Consider the following 22,351-nt stretch of genomic DNA (forward strand, 5'->3'; position numbering starts at 1 on the left):
TCAAGACAAAAATCACCTCGTCAACCACTAACATACTTTCAAGTGACTATCAATTCCCACAAAGGCATGACTCAAATTAACTAAAAAAAATCTGTGCTGCTCATTCAAGAATAAAAAGAAGTAGTGTTTTTGAAGTCTAATGAGAGGAAGTAGAAACTTCAGTCTCTCATGCATCTTATCAAGGATTTGTGGTAACCATCTAATGCCCAACAAGGCATAGAAAAGCCCCTGTAAATCAGGAAAATGTTGGATTAAAATGTTCTCATTGTTTGCGTCAGACAGGCATGTGCAGGTCCAAATACTAATCACTCTCATATTTAGCTGGTTTCAGAGAGCTTTGTCTGAACCCACACCATGCGTTTGATTAATCTCAAACTAAACCACCAAATTACGCACACTTGACCTATAATACAACTGGACGAAACTTAGCCATCTACCCAATCCGAATGTTCAGAGAACGCGGTAAAAACGTAATATCCAAATGATTAATTTACTACAAATTTGAACATGTCATCGCATTTCTCTTCAAACACGGTTCTCCTCATTAACTCATAGGTAAACACGCCTGTCTTGCACAATGCATGCCAGGCCACAAATGTAAGATTGGGATTACAGGTTTTATTCATGAAAAGCACCTTATGACAAGGTGATGGATTAGGATTTTTAGAAACGCTGAACCCCTCTCAGGGCACAGCCCTTGAACACCCTGTTTTGAAGAACAAACTCTTGTGTTTTGTCTAGCTACGGCTAATCTCACCTTTTCTCGCCAGAAGTTTTCAGGAAATTTATGAGTTAATAGTGAAGTAAACCGCAGGGTGTGATAGAGAGGAGCCGTTTAAATTCCAAACAGGGGCATTCTTCTCACATCATAAGGTGAATCGCAAAAATGTATTTTGGCAACGACTTCAATATATATTATTAAAAACAAAACCATCAGTATTTGCTTTTTCAGGGGCCGATTTAATGGAGCCGAAACAGCAGTATAGACGACATCATATTTATCTAATTTTCTCGATGCCTTTGCAGCCAAAATCAACCTGGATGAAAGCAAATGCTGTGCAAACATAAGCTTCGTCTGCGGTTAAGATAAACTGCTACGCTGCATGCGGTCTGGTTGCTTTGGAACATGCGACATACAAAAATTCTCAAATTAGCCAAAACTTCACAACTAAAGTGTTTCCTGTTTGCACGAAATGAATGTCGAGGGTCCCCGCACGGGAAAACATTTAAATAACAAACCGCAGCCAAATCAAACAGATACAGACTAATATCCTCATACAACCTGTTCTCAGTTTCCCAACAGAACGGACCGGAGCATAATGTTAATACCCAATCCCCCTGCTGTTTTCGCATTGTCCGCTAATAAAGATTTGTGATCTCCTTCGGTCTCCGAGGACCGCCTTTGCCAACACAGCAAAGGAAGTTCACCAAACTCTGTTGACACCACATGGAGACGCAGATGAAGAATTCATTTTCCTGTTACACAACGAACGACCAAAGATTCGAACACACAAGCTGAGGGACTTTAAACTGTGACATTGTGAACTTTTGCAAGCGTGAAATCAGCCAGCGGTCTAACACATGTAGACATCAGAGCTGCGGGGTCAAGCCCTAGGACGATAAGATCTTTTATGACAAGGAGGGGGAAAATATGTCGCATCTGGATTTAAACTAAGCAGAAAGCATTTCAAAAAAAAAAAACAATGCGCGTAGATACACATTTTAGTGAGGGGGAAATTTATGTGCTCACAAATACAAAATAAATCATTTGGTGGAAGTCCAGACATTTTCCAAAAGCTGATTAAAAAAAGGCCCAGAATGCAACGTACTCTAGATCTCTACACTGCAAAAAATGATTTTCAAGAAAAAAATTCTTAGTATTTTTGTCTTGTTTACAGTAAAAATATCAAAAATTCTTAAATTAAGATGCTTCTTCTTGATGAGCAAAATGACCTAAGAAAATAAGTTTAGTTTTAGTGATTTTATGCATAAAACAAGCAAAAAAATCTACCAATGGTGTAAGCAATTTTTTCTTGAATTTTTCTTGAATTTAGTGTTTAAGAAAAATGTTCAAGATTTTTTTGCTTACCCCATTGGTAGATTTTTTTGCTTGTTTTATGCACAAAATCACTTAAATTTGATATTTTTGGTCTAAAAACTAGACTTATTTTCTTAGATCATTTTGCTAATCAAGAAAAAGCATATTAATTTAAGAATTTTTAGATATTTTTACTCAAAACAAGACAAAAATACTAAGAATTTTTTCTCTAAATTTTTTTTTTTTGCAGTGTAGGTATGAAACGGAAATTTCATACAAATTTAGAAGTTGAAATAAAACTGAGCAAAAAGCAAAAACTATTGTGAAATTGTGTTACTGATTGGAAAAGTTACCTTGACGAAGAATTCGTAGGTTTTAGTCTTTTCTCATTAAAAAAGAAAGCAGCTGGGGCAGATAGAGTTTCCAAGATGGCCGCCAATGGACCGATTTGCATTAAAGGATCTTTGAAGCACATTAATTAAAACCACAAGAAAGGTCTTTTCACTAAATTAGTATTTTCTAAACACAAGATGTTTAAGTTTTTCTTGTGGTTTTCGTAAATGAAAGATTGGCAACACAATCCGCTCCAGCTTCTTTCCACTTGTATGTTGAAGACTGAAATCTTTTTTGTTTTTGTTTTGTCAGGATGTCACTTAGATTGTGATTTCAAAACACATTTTCACTAAACAAAAACAAGATGAAGATTTCAGTCTTAAACATAGTAGATAAAAACAGACTGGAGGGAATTCTGTTGCCAATATGGCCGTCAATGGCTAATAAATGGTCTTTAAGGGACATTCAGTACGTTTTCTGTAATTTGTGGTTGTCTCACAATTCCAAATCTCACATTTTAGTCTCATAGTTATCACTTAATTCACACTGATACAAGAACAATTGACTTAGACTTTCACTCCGTTTCTGGGAAATATCTTATGTGCAGTTATTTATGAAACGGGACACCCAGTATGAATAAACCAATGCTAAATTACATCTGACACATTGCAAGTTAAGCCGCGGGGAGTTTGTCAGTTAAACATTTTACATAAACAGTTTCAGGATGATTCCCTATTGTGTTTTGACGAATATCCAAGATCAGAGTTTTTGAGCTATACGAACAGCATTATGTTATTACATTTGTGGTTACAAAATATACTACACAGAGAAAAGCTTATGATTGCACAACCCACGCGGACCTCATTTTCTACATTTAAGATCAGATTTCTTATAAAGCCCACCCACCAACTTACCATAATGACAATCTTGGCAGAACTGTGGGTGTACCACAGGCTGTGATAGGCCAGAAGGCTCAACAGGGTGTAAAATACCACCGTTGCCAGGTTTCGAGGGTCCAACAGGGACTCCACGAGGGGGATAGTGCCCATCGTCCAATCACAGCATAATTCGGAGGGGTTAAGCAGCAGCCAGGCGTTTACTGGTAGGAGGTAGTTGAATGTCATCTGCCTGGTTGGGGTGGAGCTGACGGCAGCTGGGTTATCAAACCTGATAACAGACAAAAAGAAAATTAATGAGCTTTAATTTCCTTAAAACATTTCTTAGAAGTTACACTAGACAGACGCTATAGAGTTTGGACAGGGTTTCGTTTATATAAGAAAGGCAAATAAGAGTGTTTGTGTTCCCATATCAATTGCATGATTAAATAAAATGTTTTATTGGCTAAACTCACCAAAGATTTATGCAGCAACATTTATGTTTCAAAATACAGCCAAAACTTTAAGAATCTCTCCAATATCATAAATATAATCATGTCACTTACAAAGGAACAATTTCATGGGTCTAAGTTCAATAAAAAAAAATCTATTGTGCGTCATTGTCCAGCAGCGAAGTTTAATGGCTTCATTGTAATGGCATAGAGAGGTTAATACAAATAATTTTTATGTTGTTTAGTCTTGTCCTTAACTAAACACAAAATGTGTTATTTTAACACATTCGTTTTAAGATTGTACAGAAGAGTGGAGTTTTAAACAGGAAAAATATTGAAACTCGATGAACGATGCTAATGGTCTAATCGGATTCAATGGATTATGCTAAGCTATGCTAAAAGTGGTACCGCCAGAACTGGAGATCGTCTGAATAGATTCCAAAACTGTAAAAATCAAATGTCAAATGTCAAACTCTAGGGGAGCTGGAAAATAAGCTTATTTTCAAAGAAACTGGAGTGTCCCTTTAACTTACATATCAGTCAATTAGATTTTACTATTTTGTATATTCAATACACAAAATTCCAATAGACTCAATACCAACTTCAAATACACATTTCACAGTTTTAACACTCGTCACAGACTGTCAATACAAAAATTTCCCTGAAGCTTTGCTGCCCAAACATGGTTTCATGTTTCCTAGTAAGTTAGTTTTTTAGCATTTCATGATAATTTAGCCCGTGACCATCATTCTGCATTCCATTACGTCCCATATGCGAGTAAAACATCAGAAACAAGTCCAAGCCACACTGGTAAACAGTCAGATTTAATTCTAGGCATCAGGCAGCTAAAAAAGTCACTAAAACAACAAAGCTGCCAAAACTGATTTGTGGCAATGGGCCACTGAATTTGAGTCACAAGTCTTAATACAATTCAACGTTGTGGTTTCTTATACTCCTTTAGTTTGCATTCTTTACTATATATGCAACAGCAACACTGCTCAGGTGATTATGACTACACCTGAATATAGTTGGGTATATACACTGCAAAAAATTATTTAAGAAAAAAATTCTAAGTATTTTTGTCTTGTTTTCAGTAAAAATATCTAAAAATGCTTTTTCTTGATGAGCAAAACAACGCAAGAAAATAAGTCTAGTTTTAAGACCAAAAATATCAAATTTAAGTGATTTTGTGCATAAAAGCAGCAAAAAAAAATCTACCAATAGGGTAAGCAAAAAAATCTTGAACATTTTTCTTAAACACTAAATTCAAGAAAAATTAAAGAAAAATTTGCTTACCCCATTGGCAGATTTTTTTTGCTTGTTTTACGCACAAAATCACTTAAAAAAAGCCTACCAACCTCACAGTCTCTGTCACATAAGACAGACTACACTTTTTCTTTATATATTTTTAATCAAATTTATCTTAAACTAATCTTTTTTTAGCCAAGTACACTTAATTTACTATAACAGATTATTCTCATTTGTATTTTTCTATTTATCCAAAGAAATTTCTACACAAAGTTGATTATTTTGAAATACGGCTAAGATACCAGAAGGGCCTTAGTGTTAGTTGTTTTGTTTAAATCTTTGTTTCGATATCTGATTATTTGGTTTTTTAAGTACTTAAATCAACTTTACTTAACTCTTTCCCCACCATTGATGAGTTAACTCTTCAATTAAGAGAAAATGACAAGTTTTTCCGGCAATCCATATTTCCGCTATTATCCACCAGGTGGCGTTCTTACCCAACTTATAAACCCGGAAGTATCCCATTAGGGCAAACAGTTCAAACTCTGTGTATGTTTTGATAATCGTTCTGAATCTGATCTCCATCAAAAGTCTTTCAAAAAAAAAAAAGGCAATTATCACAGCTTTTTGAAGAAACCTACCCATATTTGAGAGGTGATATAAAGGGAATGAATGAGGTAGGATGAAACCTTTTTTGTTGTTTGAAAGCAGAGGGTCTGTCTGTTCTTTTATTTGATGTGTTGTATGTTTAAATATTTAAAGGGGACAAACCATTTTTACCTTGTCTTTGTTGAATAATGGTAGTCTACCCACATTCACAAACAAAAAGTGCTAAACATCTCAGTCTCATAGAAATTCCTCTTTTAGAAATGTCAGCCAGAAAACGGCCCAATCTGAAAAACTGATGCTTATGACATCACAGGCATCTAACTGCCCCTCCACTTTAAAATAATTGGCTACATTTTTTGAGTGGCAGCAAAGTCTGCCAAATCAGTAATGAGATTGCAAGTTAAGCCAGTAGGGGGAGCCAAATAGGTGCAAAACCACTTGTTTAAAATCCCCCACCCTAATAGAGCTATCTGAGAGAGGTTTTTAGGAAGCTTCTAAGGCATTACAGACCCAAACAAATTTTTTTTTGTCTACATGTCACATCACAGAACAAGGATAAATACTCCGTTCAATCATTCTATGTCACCTTTAAAGAAGAAAATTTTCTGGAAGGCATTAAACTTTTGTGAAAATCTTTAAAAAATGCTGGCGCTGGCTGGCAACTTTTAAAAAAAATGCTGGCAGAGAAAGAGTTAATAAATTAACTTGACTTTGAAATCTATTACCAGGAAATGAGAACATCCTGATTTGGTTAAATCTGCAGGAAAACATCAACTGGTTTAAGACCTTACATTAATTATTTGAAAGACACTATTATCTAAAGTAACTCACAGTGCATTTCAGATAAACAAAACGCTAAATGCACTTACATTAGCTTTCAGTCTTCACTATAAACATTTGCCTTAATTAGCGTTAATTTTTGTGAGCTTGAAAGCGATAATTTTCTAAAGCAAAACTTTTCTGCTGTTTGAAATGGATACAAATTTAGGTTTATCACTTGGCTTTCACAGAGGGGAGTGTTTTGGGAATTTTAAAGGGTGGGAAAGCCAAATGCAAGAATTAAAAACTCAATAAAACACTCTGCACGACGTCATAAATTTTATCTTTTGGAAGACAAATGTTTTTGTTGAAGCTAAGACATTCCAACATTATCTCAATATACAGTAAGAAAACAAAATATACTTAGAAAGTATGTTAATCCAACAAACTACGTCTCTGCTATAGTCTTATATAGGTGGCTGGAGACAGTCATGGATTACGTCTGGGGGATTAATGATCACTTCCGTGACAAATCCAACAGGATTTTCCTTAGTGATCCCAATCAATTTCCCAGGTGATGATCAGAGAATAGTAGTATGTCTATATGCTATTTGGCCTTTTTTCTTTTCAAACAAATCTTTAAAACTCGATAAGTAACCCAGTGTAGGGGTGGGTGAAGTTTATCACAATTCACTAAACCCTTTTGATATTACCTCATATGTAGGTGGATCCAGATCAACAGACAGTCATATTTATCGAGCCATCATTTTAGTACTTTATACAGTTTAAGCAGACCGACAGTCAATATTTCAAATATATTGGATTGAGAACAGGTTTGCTATTAAATGATACCACAGGCAATATGGGTTTGTTTGGCATAGATGCTGTTTGGCTCTCGCATTCAACCTAACCATTTTCATTAACAAACCAAATGCAATAAATCTAATGTATTATGAGAAACCAACAGGCCATTAGTGCAATATTCTTTTTTATATGTGTATTTTATAAAAATACATACATTCTCGCACGAGTAGGTGGGTTTCTTCTCAAATAAAAAATGTGACAAAAGCTACCATTATTCATTGACAATAGCATTTCATTAAAGTGTCACGAAAGCTTTGTTTAAGTAAGGTTTAAAGTCTCCGCTTTAAAGAGAGTTCTGAATTAATGCATTAAACATTTCGTGACAGAAACTAAACTGTGGTTTTCAATCCAGCAACAAAACAGCACCAACATTTTTATAAATAAAAGATTTCCACTTATTAATACATTTTAATGAGTGCTATTACTATTTTAATCAGTGTGTAACCTGTATATATCTGTTAACATCTCAGAAAATGCGTTGTTGAGTATCACGCTGCATTAATATTCATAATTGAAATAAGGTTCACATGCACTACTTATATTAAATATTAAACTGTCTCTGTGAAAAATAGTATTAATTAACTTCTTTCAGGTGATAAAGTTCATGTTAGCTCACCTGCGGGCTGCATATGGTTTCAAAATCTAAAACTTCTATATTAAAATATGGAAAATAAAACTATAGATTCATATCATAGTTTTCACAATGGCCTGAGTAAATAAAGTTCACCCAATAGGATACAAACCTGCATAAATATAAAATTGATCAGAGACCCCATTGACTTCCATAGTAGGAAAAAGAATGCTATGGAAGTTAAAGGAATATTCCATTTTCTTAAAAGAAAAATCCAAATAATTTACTCACCACCATGTCATCCAAAATGTTGATGTCTTTCTTTGTTCAGTCGAGAAGAAATTATGTTTTTTGAGGAAAACATTGCAGGATTTTTCTCATTTTAATGGACTTTAATAGACACCAACACTTAACACTTAACTCAACACGTAACAGTTTTTTTCAACGGAGTTTCAAAGGACTCTAAACGATCCCAAACGAGGCATAAGGGTCTTATCTAGCAAAACGATTGTCATTTTTGACAATAAAAATAACAGATATAGACTTTTAAAGCACAACTTCTCGTCTAAATCCGGTCCAGCGTGACCTAACGTAAATGCGTAGTGACGTAGGGAGGTCACGTGTTACATATATAAAACGCACATTTGCGGACCATTGTAAACAATAAACTGACACAAAGACATTAATAAGTATCAGTTGACATACAACAACGTACGAACGGTCCTCGTTCTCAACACTTGTAAACACTGGGGCGGAGTTTCAAGTTCGTCCTCTGTGACCTCTTGACGTCATGACGTATTGCGTGGGGTCACGTTGGTGCATCACGACCGGATTTAAACGAGAAGTTGTGCTTTAAAAGTGTATATTTGTTATTTTTATTGTCAAAAATGACAATCGTTTTACTAGATAAGACCCTTATGCCTCGTTTGGATTAGGGCTGCACGATTTGGGTAATTTTTCCCATTGCGGTTATTGATGCTAAAATTGCGATCTGCGATTGCGATTATACTAAATGGTATCATGAGTCAACTTGATGGGTTTTAAAGAAAATCCACACACAGTTTAGCTAAAATTTGTATTTGTAAAACTAGAAATGTTTTAGTATTGCCACGTGATGTAGCAACTGCTCAGTGTCAGTAATCCTAAATCCAAAATACCGCCATACAACAGACATAGAGGTTTTTTTTAGCTACCAGATCACGGTCAACCTCCTCTGCATCCATCTTCGCTCTGGTATAAGTGACGAAGCACACCACACACGTGCATGCCACACGTGCACTGCCTTTTTTGTTCATTTTTCTTTCTTTTTTTTAAACAGCAAGGAAAATCATCAAACTGTTATCAGAAAGTTTGTGTTACCAAGTCCACACATTTATTTATGTAATATAATTGCAACATTTTGCTGTCATATAATTGCACAGGCTGACATCGCGATTGCGATGCGATTAATTGTGCAGCACTAGTTTGGATCATTTAGAGTCCTTTGAAACTCCGTTGAAAAAAACTGTTACGTGTTGAGTTAAGTGTAAAGTGTTGGTGTCTATTAAAGGCCATTAAAATGAGAAAAATCCTGCAATGTTTTCCTCAAAAAACATAATTTCTTCTCGACTGAACAAAGAAAGACATCAACATTTTGGATGACATAGTGGTGAGTAAATTATCTGGATTTTTCTTTTAAGAAAATGGAATATTCCTTTAATGGGGACTCTGATCAGTTTGGTTACAAACATTCCAAACATTAGCAATAAAAAGGTGCCCTTTGACACAATAAGAATTTACAATCCACTTTATAAAGCTTTTAACCTTTAGTATATTTTTTTTGTTTTAACCATGTCTATGAATCTAACCCATATCAGATGCTCGTCTGTGGTCTCACCTGGTAAAAACTGGCAGCTGTGACTGAATGACCTGTACCCTGATGATAACCAGCAGAAGTGTGCTGATGATCAGGACAATGAGCTTCAGAAGGGTCTGAAGGACAGCGTAGGGAAAACCGTCTTTTCCTCTTAACACTTGAAGAAGTGTGTCAATCAACATGGGCAGCGTGAACTATACAAAAAAAAAAGAAAACCATAATGACAATGAGAATTAAAATGTCCTTTTAACAGACTCTGACACACACACACACACACACACACACACACACACACACACACACACACACACACACACACACGACAGAGTCATATCATATGTGTGCACTGCAAAAAATGATTTTCAAGAAAAAAATCTTACTATTTTTTGTCTTGTTTTCAGTAAAAATATCTAAAAAAGCAACTACATTTAGGAATTTTCTTGATGAGCAAAACGACCCAAGAAAATACGTCTAGTTTTTAGACCAAAAATATCAAATTTAAGTGATTTTGGGCATAAAACAAGCAAAAAAATCTGCCAATGGGGTAAGCAAAAAAAAATATTTTTTAAATTCAAGGTTGCTTGTTTTATGCACAAAATCACTTAAATTTGATATTTTTGGTATAGAAACTAGACTTATTTTCTTGGGTCGTTTTGCTCATCAAGAAAATTCCTAGGAGAAAATTAAGAATTTTTAGATATTTTTACTGAAAACAAGACAAAAATACTAAGATTTTTTTTCTTAGTATTTTTACTAAGTATAAAGTCATTTTTGGGGGGGATTTACTATTTTCTACATAAAATCCTCATACATAATGTAAATAACGCTGTGTGAAACCTTGGTATCTTTAATATTAATTGAAGTTAGAAAGCAATGTAAAATCAAACTTGATGCCTAAATAAAGATTCGATTATGAGACTTTACCATGGATTTTACAGACAAGAGTCACAAATGTGCATGCAAGTTATTTTATTACTATATTTTATTAAGAGTTCAGTTCCAAAACGCAATAAACGCCATTTTTATAAAAAGATTAGTTACCGCCCAAATCAGTATTGTTTCAGGTCAGTATTAAAAAGTCAAATTCTTCATTTTACGCAGTGTTATCCGCAGTGTTATTCATTCATCTTTTTTTCCAAACAGCGACAAACGCCAGTCCACCTTCTCTGCGGAATGCAATAAATCTGCTTAACCAATCACATCGCACCATTCCGCACATTGTAAACAATAATGTCGGCGCTTTGAATACACACAAAATCCTAGTTTTCCTCATCTACTTTGTACTTCATGATCAACAAACAAACAAAAACAAAATAATACTTTGATGGCAAAATCTGAGAAAAATGCCGGCTGTTGCTTGTTCTTCCGAAGCTTCTGTCATGCTAACACATTGACCCCAGGGGATCTTATGAAAAACTTTCCATTATTTTACTCAGTCAACGAAAATTAAGCAGGACCAAAACATTTTACAGCTAATCGCTGTCAAAAAAAGTTCAGCCACGACCCAAGAATGACAGCAGCAATGCCATTGTTCTTAATATGGCAAAGTAAGTGTTTTTATTAATCCCATTAATGTTTATTTTTTTTAAATCAGTGTATACCACTAGTCAACTAAATGAATATAACATGGCAAAGATGAATGAACATTGATATATTGATTCAATAGATTTATAGCATTTTGAAAAAAGAATCAGTTTATATAATAAATCTTTGAAAATCCAATTATGGATTTGAATTTTTAATGTTATTATACCCTATGTGAAAATTTGTAACAGAAAATAGTGGTTTTCATCTTTATTCTTGGTATAGAAAACACATTTCTACCCACATTAGTCAAAAGAGATTTATTGCGTTTTGGAAGCAAACTCTGCATTTACTGTAATAACATATTTATATAAATATTACATAAAAATATACACATTAAAACCAATAATTAATATATAACACATGACACTTTTGTAATTGTACTGATAGCAAGCGAGGAAAAGATGGTGAGAACTGGAAAACAATACAGGCTGGATTCAAACCCCATATGAGCACCATAGCTCAACGCCTGTGGGGTACGCCGAGTGATACGAGCTTCGCATCGCTGCAATCAAACTATTAACACGCCACATTACCTACACAACAGACACAATAGATCTTCATAACATTAATCCATTATAAACGACCCCAGCCGATAAGAGTAATTATTTAAGCTACATGTATTTCAGACGACATTAACGTCTGCAGGCTGTTGGTGCATATGGGTTGAATTACTGGCATAGTTGAAGGGTGAACCGAGCAACGTTTCGTCCAAGGCAAAGAGCCACAGACCTCGAGTTCTTTTCAGAAACAACAGCTGCTTAAATTCATTTCCTTTCAGCAGCTCCCTTACATAAAAGGATTATGCCGGAGTCTATTATGTAAAATATAATTGCATAATGCAAAGGGCAAGGTGGACTGTCAAAAGAGAGCATCGCGCATTCGAACACAGACGTGATATCAATAAACACGCCGGCTATATAGAGCAATGATCCAATATAGATGTTATTATGTCGCTAGCCGTGGATAATGTTATAAATGGTGTGAAACCCTTAAAACAAAACCTTTCACCGGATCAATGCGTTTCCACCGACTGTAACACGCAATGTGCGCAACATCTAACTAATGTCAGTGCGTCAAAACATTTTGATTTTTGAATCCCTGCCGTTTTAAACGGAATTGTGTGTTTCACATCTGGTAAGACTTGTGGTTAAGAAAACTATGAGACTATGAGCTGTTTTGTTTCACATCAATGCTGTTCGAAATGAGAGATGTTGCCCTAAAGTTATTTACTTAACTGTCACTTACAAAGTAGTTATGTCTTATTTTTTTTTGTTTCTCAGGCTGAATGCATTGAATGAAGCATCAGATAAGAAACCAGTCAGTTATCAGTTCAATGTTAATGTATCAGTGTTGATTTCCACACTTTGAGTCTGGAATAATAAAGCAGACACGCCCTACGTCGGTACGAAGGCATACAAATATGCAGGTGCCATGTTGGATGCACATTGACGGCATTTTAACAAACTGAGTAAAGGAAGGTTTTAAAGTTGTCTGCACAGAGAATTTAATCTGGATAAAACATCTTGGCACCCGGTTTTACTGCCTTGTTCGTTATTGTGCACTCGATCATTGCTAGCTGGGATGGTCCGCACACCTGGCTTATGGAGGGCCAGGTTTAAAACCAGTCAAAGGGCCTACAACAACAGCCTGGGGCTTTTAGTCGATACAACATGACTAGACAGTGAGTTCATTTATGGTGTACACCTGCCTACATAGTAAAAATGAAAAAAAAAAAATTACAAAATAAAGTGCTCATCCTTTACCTGAAGCACTTGAAACACATGTTAGTGTTTGACAGCCTCAGTCCCAATTCACTTTCAATGCATGGGGAAAATGAGCTGCATCAGTCCTGTATCTAAAACATTCACGTTTTTCACGTTTAAGGTACAGTTAAAACAGTCGACAAAGGGGAAAGTAATGACAGAAGTTTTGGACGAACCGTCCTTTTAACAGAAACTGTCTAATTTTTACAATAGGACAAATAATTATGGCCTCATAAAAACATTGTGTTTACACCAGGTCATTATGACAGGACATTGTTCCCACTAATTCCTTAAAATCTGTTTATTTGCTCAAGCTCAATGTTTTTTATTGTTTTCACAGTAAATCGTATAAAGACGTGTTTTAGTTTGACCGTAAATTTTTAAGCTAGTGCGCCCGACAAAAGTATACAAATGTGTTGTCACGATCCGTCACGAGACTCTGCTTCATCATCCTGCGTTAAATGGATCCGTCTGGGCAGAAGTTTATTTTGTGCCGAGCAGAAAGGGATGCTAATATCAAAAAGATCACCGTGTTTTATGACATCCCCTAAACGCAATACTGTGGTCTTTTTGTACTTTCTAAAAAAGAAGCCTTTGATCCAAAGACCATATAACAGTTTCATTAAAACATCAGCTGTGTGCATCAACAAAGTATTGACTCGTGAGGTAAAAAAAAAAAGATGCATCCTTACCCCTTGGGCAACAAACACCTCGTAAATACAGCATATCCCAATGACAGTAATTCCTTGCTCCTTGCATAGCGTGGCGACGGCAACCAGGATCACGGTTAGAATAATGGGAGTCCACACTGAAAACAAACGTCTGGGTTAAGTTATGTCGAGACTTTAATTAAAGAGATGAGTGTAAACATCTGCATGGGTAATGTGATGATCATTTTGCGGTTTGGTTATTGAATATGCCAAATAAAACATTCAAAGATGCGATCCTTCGCTTGAGATTTACAGCCTTTTGTGGATTGCGTATCACATAAAAACATTTTGGTTACAAAGGTTTCATTATTTAAAGTGTACGCAACCCATAAATCACTCAAGCGGGTTACGGAGATAAAGTTTAACACAACTGCTCTTGTGAACCCACTATGGCGGCTACAGTTACAACGAAGAGTAATTTTAAAAATTGTTTATTAAACTTGCGCATCTGTAAAATGTCATTCTGATGATTGACTTTCAAAAAAGGATTAGCAGAAGCAAACATCCTGTAGTGCGATGACTGACCCCGTAAAGCCTTACCTTTATGGCCGACTGTGGAATGCAGTCCCACAAGTCTTTGCATGATGCAAATCATAAACACAAAAGTGAAACTGGATTGAAACAAAACACCCCAGAAGAGACTGCAGAGTTGTTCTGGCACAAAGCCATCAGATGTTAATAATGCGTAAAGGCCATAATATGCAAATTACTGGGCACTCAGCCCTACATTTGCAGACACATTTTTACAAAGTGACTTATATACGGTAAAGTCTGTTTTTTCTTTTACTTGCACATTCGAAGCACAGCCTTGCAAAGTAAAGTTTATTTGACCGACACGTGTACGCAGACATTTGACGTATGAGCATTGCCTAGGGTAAATTCTCCTGTCCTGAACCTACGCGTACAATGTATAATGGTTTTCAAAAATCAGACAGTGCTCGCATATGCATAAAGTGCCATTTGCTAAGCTTTACACTTTACACTTTACACTAACGCAATGCTTTACACCAATTAAGCTATTTTAAGAAGGGTTCGAATTGATCATCAGACATGATGCTAAGCTCCGCCTTAAAAATTTTACACTTCTATTCATGTAAATGGATGCAATTGCAATTAAATTAATTTTCAATTAACGGTTATTAGCACTTCCATCCATTCGGTCTACAGTGCACAGCTTTTATTTATCTCTTTAAAGGGACATTCCACTTTTTTTGAAAATATGCTCATTTTCCAGCTCCCCTAGAGTTAAACATTTGATTCTTACCGTTTTGGAATCCATTCAGATGATCTCCGGGTCTGGCCGTATCACTTTTAGCATAGCTTAGCATAAACCATTGAATCAGATTAGACCATTAGCATTGCGCTTAAAAAGTAACCAAAACGTTTCAATATTTTTCCTATTTAAAACTTGACTCTTGTGTAGTTACATCGTGTACTAAGACTGACAGAAAATAAAAATTTGCTTTTTTCTAGGCAGATATGGCTAGGAACTATACTCTCATTCTGGCGTAATAATCAAGGACTTTGCTGCCGTAACATGGCTGCAGCAGGCGCAATGATATTACACAGTGCCCAAAAATAGTCCCCTTGGTTACTTTCAATAGCAGGGGACTATTTTCGGGCACAGCGTAATATCACTACGCAAATTTTTATTTTCTGTCGGCCTTAGTACACAATGTAACTACACAAGAATATTGAAACTCTTTGGGTATTTTTTAGCACAATGCTAATGGTCTAATCAGATTCAATGGATTATGCTAAGCTATGTTAAAAGTGCTAACGCCAGACCCAGAGATCAGCTGAATGGATTCCAAAACGGCAAGAATCAAATGTTTAACTCTAGGGGAGCTGGAAAATTAGTCCCTTTAAAGGCTTATTGTAATGTGCCACATCTATTCAATTTATGTGCACATTTTATGGCATATTTGATGCTATAAAACGGGAAAGCTTGCTTGAGCAACAAGCTTACCTGGGGGCTGGCTTAGTAAAAGGTCAATTCAACTTAAAACCTAATGACTGACCAAATTCTTCTTGACCATCTTCTTCGATTTTACTAATAGTCAGTTGACTTTACTAATAGTCAGTTTTACTCCCCATGTCATTTGTAATGTAGGTGATGGCTTATTTAAGGCAAATAAAAGAATGAAATCAATAAACGCAAAAATAATCACTTGTCATCACATCGGGGACACAACAAGAGTGAAGATATTACAAGACGGATTAAGAATCTGTTAAAAAAAAATCACAATGGGTGGTTGGGTTGACAGCCGCAATATAATAATTGTGGTAAGAATGTGTCAAGTCAGAATCAACAAATGCCAATTTGACAGATCTGTGAAAGCAAAGCTGTGTACTCAAGATTTTTGGGTGGGGACCATGGCAAGCCTTTGAATGGGAGGCGAGTCGCAGCTTGCGTGTCGTGTCCCGGGTATGAACTTGTCGCAGCGTGCATGTACACTTTTGTGCGACTGCCGTAATGGCAACACTTACCGATGGAGCGGTCGGCACCTTTTGATTTTGTGTACGCCAGGAAAGCTGCCAATAAGAAGATGGAGGACAGCAACTCGGCCCTGCCGACGACACCCGTCACCTTTGGGCAGAAACATTTCAACATTGATGGCGCCAACATACATTTACATACAGGCATTTAGCAAGCACTTTAATCCAAAGCGAGAGCGACGAAGCGATTCATCATCACATCTCTCAAACCGTGTAACAGGTGGAATTTAAATGAACCTCATTTCAACAAATCATTGATTGATTTTAAAGGGATCATTCACCCATAAATGAAAATTCAGTCATCATTTACTCACCGTTATGTTGTTCTAAACATTGTTGTTGAACATAAAAGAAGATATTTTGATAAACCCATACACTTCCATAGTATTTGTTTTTCATACTATAAAAGTCAATGGTACTGCGTGCCATCATTGATCAAAATGTCGTCTGTTGTTTTTAACAAAATAAAGAAACTCACACTGAGTTAAAACAACATGAGGGTGAGGAAATGATGACAGAATTTTAGTTTTTCGGTGAACGATCCCTTTAAGCGTCTTGTGCATTTATGCCACGATCACAGTTTGGATTGGGAAGTTTGTGACATGAATGTAAGACTGGAGTCTTGTGACAGGTGCAAGATGAACCAGTTTTAAGCAATCAATCACACCTGTGAAGCCGAAATTACTTTCACCGTGGGAACTTTTGCTAAAGATACTGTAAGCAGTCATATGATACATTTCTCTTAAAAACGTTTCAAAAGTAGCCACCAAACATATGTGAAATCCATCAATACAGTTTAAAGCATCACAGATGAACAGCTCATGATTGCAAGAATCCACCGAGAGTCACTATATATAAAAAAGCAAAAGCGTAATAATCAAGTAAAAGCAGGTGTACATGTATAATAGAGATTATAAATGAGATAAACTAAGGCTAAGGTCAGATAAATGAAAACCGAACCCCTATTTTTCTTCTCCAGCTGTCAGATCCTTAAACTAACTAGTAGCATTCCAACAACTGTTGTTCATTCAGATAATGTAATACTATATTTGAGCAACATTGTTAATCTTTTGACTTTATGAACTTCAAACAAGCGATATCTTGCCTAAGGAAAGGATAACATTTGCAGAACAAAAAACAAATATTGACTGAAATGAGTGTTTCCATAGTAATGTTTGACCGTTTATGTGCAATGCACATTAAACATTAAAAATGCATTACTGCCACCAAGAGGCAGCATCTATGTTGGCGCTCATCATTGGTCATGCGTGTTTGTTGCTTATTCCATGGTGACAAAAAAATTCTCATGCAAAGAAAAAAAAACACAGAATAGAGGCTAATTGTCTCACGGGAAGTCGTATCAAGTGGTAAATCCCAGAAAGTATGTGAATTTGAGTCCAATGTCCCGCAGTGGTTTTGTATGTTGGTTTTAAACACTTAGCTCAAAACTAAGTATAGCCTAGGGATTTAAAATCTGGGCTGTTCGAAACTCGCAAGATGCAATCCTTGAGTGATCTACATTCTACCCTAGAGCAAGGCAGGTTGATCCCTGTAACCTAGTCTAAAACTTCACAAAAATATTGCAATGAAAGACACAAATATTAATTTTACATCTTTTAGTCGTGAGGCAGTAAAACAAAATTAACACAACAATACAGAGAGCAAAAAAACATGATGTTATACGTTATTATTGTTTATTTTATTTATGTGTGTGTATATATATTTTTTGTGAATATATTGAAAGAGGTAAAGGGGTTGTGAAGATATTAATAATAGACAGTTTTTCATTTTTTCTTCTGTGATTTTCTCACAGTTTTTGTACTGTCGGTTCATTTAAAAAAAAGACCAAATACAACCTTGCTGTACCTGTGACTTATGTCAAAAAAAGTAGGACAAACTAATTTTTTGGGACTACCAGGTTATTATTTACAGGTCAAATACATAATAAACGGTGAAAGATCTGGTTTAACTTCCTTACTTATTCATTTAGCTGACGCTTTTATCCAAAAAAACTTACAATTTCTATATATGTCAGAGGTCGCACACCTCTGGAGCAACTAGGGGTTAAGTGTCTTGCTCAGGGACACAATGGTGTGTCACAGTGGATTCGAACCCGGGTCTCCCACACCAAATCTTGAACATTTTTCTTAAAAACTAAACTCAAGAAAAATTTTCTTACCCCATTGGCAGATTTTTTTGGCTTGTTTTATGCACAAAATCACTTAAATTTGATATTTTTATCTAAAAACTAGACTTATTTTCTTGGGTCGTTTTGCTCATCAAGAAAAAGCATCTTAAATTTAAGAATTTTTAGATATTTTTACTGAAAACAGTATTATATATATTTCTTTTGCAGTGTAGGGCGACTTCATATTCTGTGCAATAATAGAAACTATGAAATAACACATAGGGGACTTTGGGAATTATGTCATTCCAAAATAAATACAATAATATTAATATACAGTAGCAACCGGTGACTTCTTTTTCGAGGGCACACGATGCGATGCTTGTCACAACATTTATGTAGACCGTCATGTGTGTTGCTCGTCATGTTAAAATATGTGTTTGTTGCGTTATGTAAACTTATGTGCATCACGTGTGATGTCAAAATACGTGCCTGCTGCAGACGCTTCGAAGAGGTCTATGATAAAAGATACTCCCACGTTCACGAAATACTCGCAAGATACTAACTTAACACTTAACTCTGATTACACATGAAATTAAGCGAGTATCTGGCAAACGCGAGCGTCTCTTTTATCATAAACCCTTTTGAAGCGTCTGCAGCAGGCTCGTATTTTGACAAAACGCATGATGCACTTGGTTCACATGCAACAAACACATTTGTAACATTACGAGCAACAAACATGACACATAAACACATATTTTGAATTAACGCCGCTCAGAAGAGAAGTCATTGGCCGCCACTGGTTATATAATAATTAATACTTTAGGCCTCATCGCTATAGTCACCCTGTGCCTAAAAATTGCACTACTTTTGTAATTTTATCGAGTTGCATTTTGAAGGCTTTCACATCCACTATTGGCTGCTTTTTCTTCATCATTCTTTACATTTTTATTAAACAAAATTTTGCTTTGTAATAAAACTTATGACAAAAATGAAATAGTTTAGCTTATATATTTAGTTAATAATTTTGCCTACAATACGAACTTGAGACATGTACGCTAAATTTAGATTTGTAAAGTTAAGAGAAAAGATCCTTAATCTGAAAACTACACAAAGTTTTTCGAGAGGTACTTACAGCTTCTGTGTGGATGGGGTGGACGGCAAACAGAAGAGCTGCTATAAGGCTGGTGCTTCGGTCCAGGAGCAGGCGACAGAAGTGAAGGAAGAAGACACAAACCACGGCGTGAAGACCCACATTCAGAAGATGATAGGATGGGGAGCTCAGTTCACTGAACAGGTAATTCAGGCGGAAGGTAAGGACAGTGAGCGGTCGGTAGGACTTATGGCTCCTTTCCTGAAGAACAAGACAAGGGTTGTTGGACGTATGCATACATACAAAAACATACTGTGGGGAGATAGCAAGCTGGTGCTTTTAAATTGTTTGAAATACCACAATGTTACAAAACAAATTAGTTTTTTATTTTATTTTTCCTGTCGATTTTAACAATTACATAATTATAATGTATAATATATGTAGCTATATGTTACTTTCTTACGTATGACGAAGTTTGGAAAACTGCAATCTTGAATATAATACAATATAATTATAAGAGACAGACAGCATATCGTGCAGTACTGCTTCCATGTGTCCTTGTGAAACATAAGCTAAGTTTTGACAAAGGCTTCCTGCGTTCGAAGGCAACATTGTTTGCAATGCTTAACGAGAAACCGACACAACATCTTAAAGGGGACATTTCAGAAGACTTTTTTAAGAAATCTTTGGTGTCCCCAGAGAGTACGTATATGAAGTTCTAGCTCAAAATACCATATAGATCATTTATTATAACATGTTAAAATTGCCACTTTGTAGGTGTGAGCAAAAATTTGATTTTTGGGTGTGTTAAATACAAATGAGCGGATGAAATGCAAGCACTGATCGCCATGGTGGTTTGTCAAAAAAAAGAAACTCAATTGTGCTGTCAATTATTTTCTCTCTACTCCTGCACTAAATGGCAGTGCCGTGGTTGGATGGTGCAGATTAAGTGGCAGTATTATTATATTAAGACCCCCTTTCTGACATCACAAGGGGAGCCAAATTTTAATGACCTATTTTTTCACATGCTTGCAGATGATGGTTTATAAAAACTAAGTTACCGGGTTGATCTTTTTCACATGTTCTAGGTTTATAGAACCACTGGGGACCCAACTCTAGCACTTAAACATTGAAAAAGTCAGATTTTCATATGTCCGCTTTAACATTACACAAATGAGAAAATATTTCTATTCATATATGTTATTTTATTTGAACAGGCATTTGTAAATTAGTACAATTTTATTAATCCAATATCTGACCTATTCTGTGCAATATAGTTAATGCAGTTTTTATGACTCGAGTCCATGATTCCGTCTGTACTTACCACATTGCCCTACAAAATATACCAGATATAATTTTGGGTAATTTTGAAATCATCTTTACGGCCAAAATGTGGTTGCGACAAATTGTATTAGTGGGCGGGACATTCTAATTTTATACCTCTCAGTGTATGATCAGTCATCAATATTATCGGTCCATTTAAACAGATGCATGTTGGATAAATGTTAAAGGAATAGTCCGTTTTCTTAAAAAAAATCCAGATAATTTACTCACCACCATGTCATCCAAAATGTTGATGTCTTTCTTTGTTCAGTTGAGAAGAAATTATGTTTTTTGAGGAAAACATTGCAGGATTTTCCTCATTTTAATGGACTTTAATAGAGCCCAACATTTAATACTTAACTCAACACTTAACAGTTTTTTTTCAACGGAGGTTCAAAGAACTTTTAAACGATCCCAAACGAGGCATAAGGGTCTTATCTAGCGAAACGATTGTGATTTTTGACAAGAAAAATAAAAAATATGCACTTTTAAACCACAACTTCTCGTCTAGGTCAGGTCGTGATGCGCCAGCGTGACCCCACGCAATACATCATGACATCAAGAGGTCACAGAGGACGAATGCGAAATTACGCCCCAGTGTTTACAAGTTTTGAGAAAGAGGACCGTTCCGACGTTGTTGTATGTGGAATGATACTAATTAAAGTTTTTGTGGTAGTTTATTGTTTACAATGGTCACGTGACCTCTCTACGTCACTACGCATTTACGTTAGGTCACGCAGGACCGGACCTAGACGAGAAAAAAAACTGTTAAGTATTAATTGTTGGTGTCCATTAAAGTCCATTAAAATGAGAAAAATCCTGCAATGTTTTCCTCAAAAAACATAATTTCTTCTCGACTGAACAAAGAAAGACATCAACATTTTGGATGACATGGTGGTGAGTAAATTATGTGGATTTTCTTTTAAGAAAATAGACTATTCCTTTAACTTTGTCTACACTACACTCGCATGTAGATAATTTTTTAGGCTAAATAACATTGACTAGAAACAACTTGACTTGACCCCTTTGTAGAATTAAAGGACACCTATTATGCAAAACCCACATTTACAAGGTGTTTGGACATAAATGTGTGTGAACACAACAACCCTACATTGAAAATAATCCACCCCTTACTTCTTCTTTAATCCCCATTAAAATGTTAATGTGATGTCAAATAAACAAAGTCCCACCAATGGCCAAAGAGTGACTGGTTAATTTTACCCAAAAGCTTTTCTAAATAGGTTTGTTAGCATATTGTAGCTCTAATGTGGCTAAATATACAGTTCTCTTAGACTGTATTCACAGGAATCAGATTTATTTTTAAACAAAAGTGCTCATTTTCTGTTGGAAAGGGAGTAAGGAGCTGTAGCACATTTACATTTAAAGGTACACACATGAAAACAGAACTTTTTTGCTCCCAACCAATAAGGGGGTATTTTGGACATCCTATAACACAGTGTTTCTTAACAAGGGGGTCATTTTGTAATGAATATACATCTGTCTAGTCATGACAAGCTCTGGAATATTCTATTGTGTAGAAACAGACTGAGTTGGGGAGCCTTCAAATGCTGTTTTGGGCAACAGGGGGGCCTCTTAGGCACACCTGAGACTTTTATTATATCTTGTAAAATGGGCATAATATGTTCC

At 35.7% G+C, this 22,351-nt stretch overlaps 1 protein-coding gene across 2 annotated transcripts in view; it reads right to left on the minus strand.

Annotated features, from left to right (window-relative positions):
• tmtc3 (transmembrane O-mannosyltransferase targeting cadherins 3) overlaps positions 1–22,351 on the minus strand; it is a 38,483-nt gene that overhangs the window by 14,764 nt on the left and 1,368 nt on the right. For both annotated transcript variants that reach the window (XM_065291777.2, XM_065291776.2), the window contains exons 3-7: positions 19,424–19,642; positions 16,155–16,254; positions 13,647–13,762; positions 9,626–9,798; positions 3,286–3,538 (exon numbers count right to left, since the gene is read on the minus strand). In XM_065291777.2, coding sequence (XP_065147849.1) covers positions 3,286–3,538; positions 9,626–9,798; positions 13,647–13,762; positions 16,155–16,254; positions 19,424–19,642 — 861 coding nt within the window. The remainder of the gene's footprint in view (positions 1–3,285; positions 3,539–9,625; positions 9,799–13,646; positions 13,763–16,154; positions 16,255–19,423; positions 19,643–22,351) is intronic.

The sequence above is a fragment of the Paramisgurnus dabryanus genome, chromosome 23 (genome assembly GCF_030506205.2).
Source record: "Paramisgurnus dabryanus chromosome 23, PD_genome_1.1, whole genome shotgun sequence".
Classification (NCBI taxonomy): Eukaryota; Metazoa; Chordata; class Actinopteri; order Cypriniformes; family Cobitidae; genus Paramisgurnus; species Paramisgurnus dabryanus.